The sequence below is a fragment of the Adiantum capillus-veneris genome, chromosome 13 (assembly GCF_014529385.1).
Source record: "Adiantum capillus-veneris isolate H3 chromosome 13, ASM1452938v2, whole genome shotgun sequence".
Taxonomy (NCBI): Eukaryota; Viridiplantae; Streptophyta; class Polypodiopsida; order Polypodiales; family Pteridaceae; genus Adiantum; species Adiantum capillus-veneris.
This window is the reverse complement of record NC_140943.1, coordinates 137,538,089-137,540,405: the sequence shown is the minus strand read 5'-3', so window position 1 is coordinate 137,540,405 and position 2,317 is coordinate 137,538,089. Positions and strand designations below refer to the sequence as shown.

Sequence of the window (2,317 nt, the reverse complement as noted above, 5' to 3'; positions counted from 1 at the left end):
CAAGAAAGGGAGAAGCACATACTCCCACCTATGGAACTTGCTCCTTATCTTATCCATCACCCATGAGAATCTTTGCTTGTGGGTTATATCCACTCCCAAAGGGGCTCCTAGATGCCTAAAAACCGTCCCTCGGAACACAATCTCCCCATTCCATAGTGTCGGGTTGAACGAGTCATCTTCTGAGAGGGAGATCAATCTAGATTTTTCAATATTACGCTTTGAGCCAATCGTTTGCACAATCACTAGAGCCTTCCTAATCACCTGAGGACAAGGTAAACGCTTCATCCACAAACAACTTATCCAACAGTTGGTCAATATTGTGAAGAGATAGCCCTTGAATCTCCCTTCTTGAAGCACTATCTTTGAGCATTGTCACCAAGGGATGAGATCCAATGGCAAACAATAGAGGAGCTAGTGGGAAGACTTGCTTGATTGATCTTTTTACTTCAAAAGGCCCCACAATCCTCTCATTGAACAAAAGCTCAGATTGACTACCATCACCCACTGTGCTAACCAACAGACACATCGGCGGCCCAAACCCCATTGATTCCATGACCTCTTCAATGAAGGACCATGTGATCCTATCATACGCTTTATCTAAATCCAATTGTAGTAGTACACACTTTTGCTTAGTGAATGACAAAAACTCTGTGCCGACCATTGCTGCCAAAATGTTGTCGTCGATTGATCTAAATCCAATTGTAGTAGTACACACTTTTGCTTAGTGAATGACAAAAACTCTATGCCGACCATTGTTGCCAAAATGTTGTCGTCGATTGATCTAAATCCAATTGCAGTAGTACACACTTTTGCTTAGTGAATGACAAAAACTCTATGGCGACCATTGCTGCCAAAATGTTGACGTCGATTGACCTTCCTTTTATAAATTCATGGGGGTGGTGGGTGGGAACAATAGCATCTATCCAATCCAGACGTCGTGCTAGCATATTGCAGGCTGTATACGTGAAACCTGGCATGCTATTCCATGGACCCACCTCCCACAAGCCCATTCCTCACATACTATTTTCCATCTGGATCTCTTTGATCCCACAAGCATGTTGGATGAACTTGTTCTATCCTTTCTCTTCTCCAACATATATCGATGTCTCCCATTAGGAGCCATTCCCCTTCCAGATGGATGCCTTTTAGGTGTTCCCAAAGCTATGCTCTTTCCTTCACCAAGCAGGTTCCATATATGTTGACAATGGTGATATGTTGGCCAACCCACTTGATCTTTACTCCCAAAGCTCTCCCAGATGGATGATTGAACACCACCTTGGGCTCTAGGTCTCTGTCCACAACCATCAGGACACCATTGTACCCTTCCAAATACAAGCCGAGCAAAGACACGTCTCCCTCAAAAATTATATCGAACATGCCCTCCTTGTACTTCTCGTCACACTTTTGCAACTTATCGTACTCCTTTTCGTATAAGTCACTTATCTCTTTCCTAATTGGTTTGTTTTGAGTGAACATTCTTATATTTCTATGGAATTTGTCCATTTGCAACAATTTGCCAGAATCCCACACACCCAATGGGTTTGAACATTGGGACTTGCATGAGCGAGATACATCCAAACAAAGGACTTTTTAGATGCCATGGCTTCCTCTGAGCTTGTAATTGACTCTATGAAGGAGTGGCACTATTGTTGAGTTCGCCAAAAGGATTGTGTCAATATGGTCATAGATGCCATTGCTCACAACCATAGTTCTCTCTCTCTCTCTCTCTCTCTCTCTCTCTCTCTCTCTCTCTCTCTCTCTCTCTCTCTCTCTCTCTCTCTCTCTCTCTCTCTCTCTCTCTCTCTCTCTCTCTCTCTCTCTCTCTCTCTCTCAAGGAGTGGCTTATATGCCAGTTTCATCATACTCCTGCAAAATGCAAAAAGAAACAAAACAAAACACCTTTGTGTGTGTGTGTGTGTGTGTGTGTGTGTGTGTGTGTGTGTGTGTGTGTGTGTGTGTGTGTGTGTGTGTGTGTGAGATCAATATTTGGAGGTAGATAGATCCTTTGCGGGTGGCTAATCTTTAGGAGCTGTAGGTAGTGCCCACTTGAGCTGAGAGAGAGAGAGAGAGAGAGAGAGAGAGAGAGAGAGAGAGAGAGAGAGAGAGAGAGAGAGAGAGAGAATATGGATCCATGATGAGTTGGGAAGTTTGATGATGTAATCATTATGGCAGCCTCTCTCAAGCTACCAAAACAAGAGTGGGAGAGCATCCTTTGAAGGCTAGACTGAGGTGATGTCATCAATTGTTCAATTTCATAATGAAGGTGGGCATCTTTGATGACTAAGTTTGATTTCTCTTCAAGAGGATTGATACTCGT

At 43.4% G+C, this 2,317-nt stretch overlaps 1 protein-coding gene across 1 annotated transcript; it reads right to left on the bottom strand.

The window, feature by feature from the left end:
- Positions 1–253: 253 nt before the first annotated feature.
- LOC147444936 (secreted RxLR effector protein 78-like) lies at positions 254–661 on the bottom strand. Its single transcript, XM_086528158.1, has one exon. It carries the CDS (start codon positions 659–661, stop codon positions 254–256), a length of 408 nt encoding a protein of 135 aa, XP_086384284.1.
- Between the last annotated feature and the right edge of the window lie 1,656 nt (positions 662–2,317).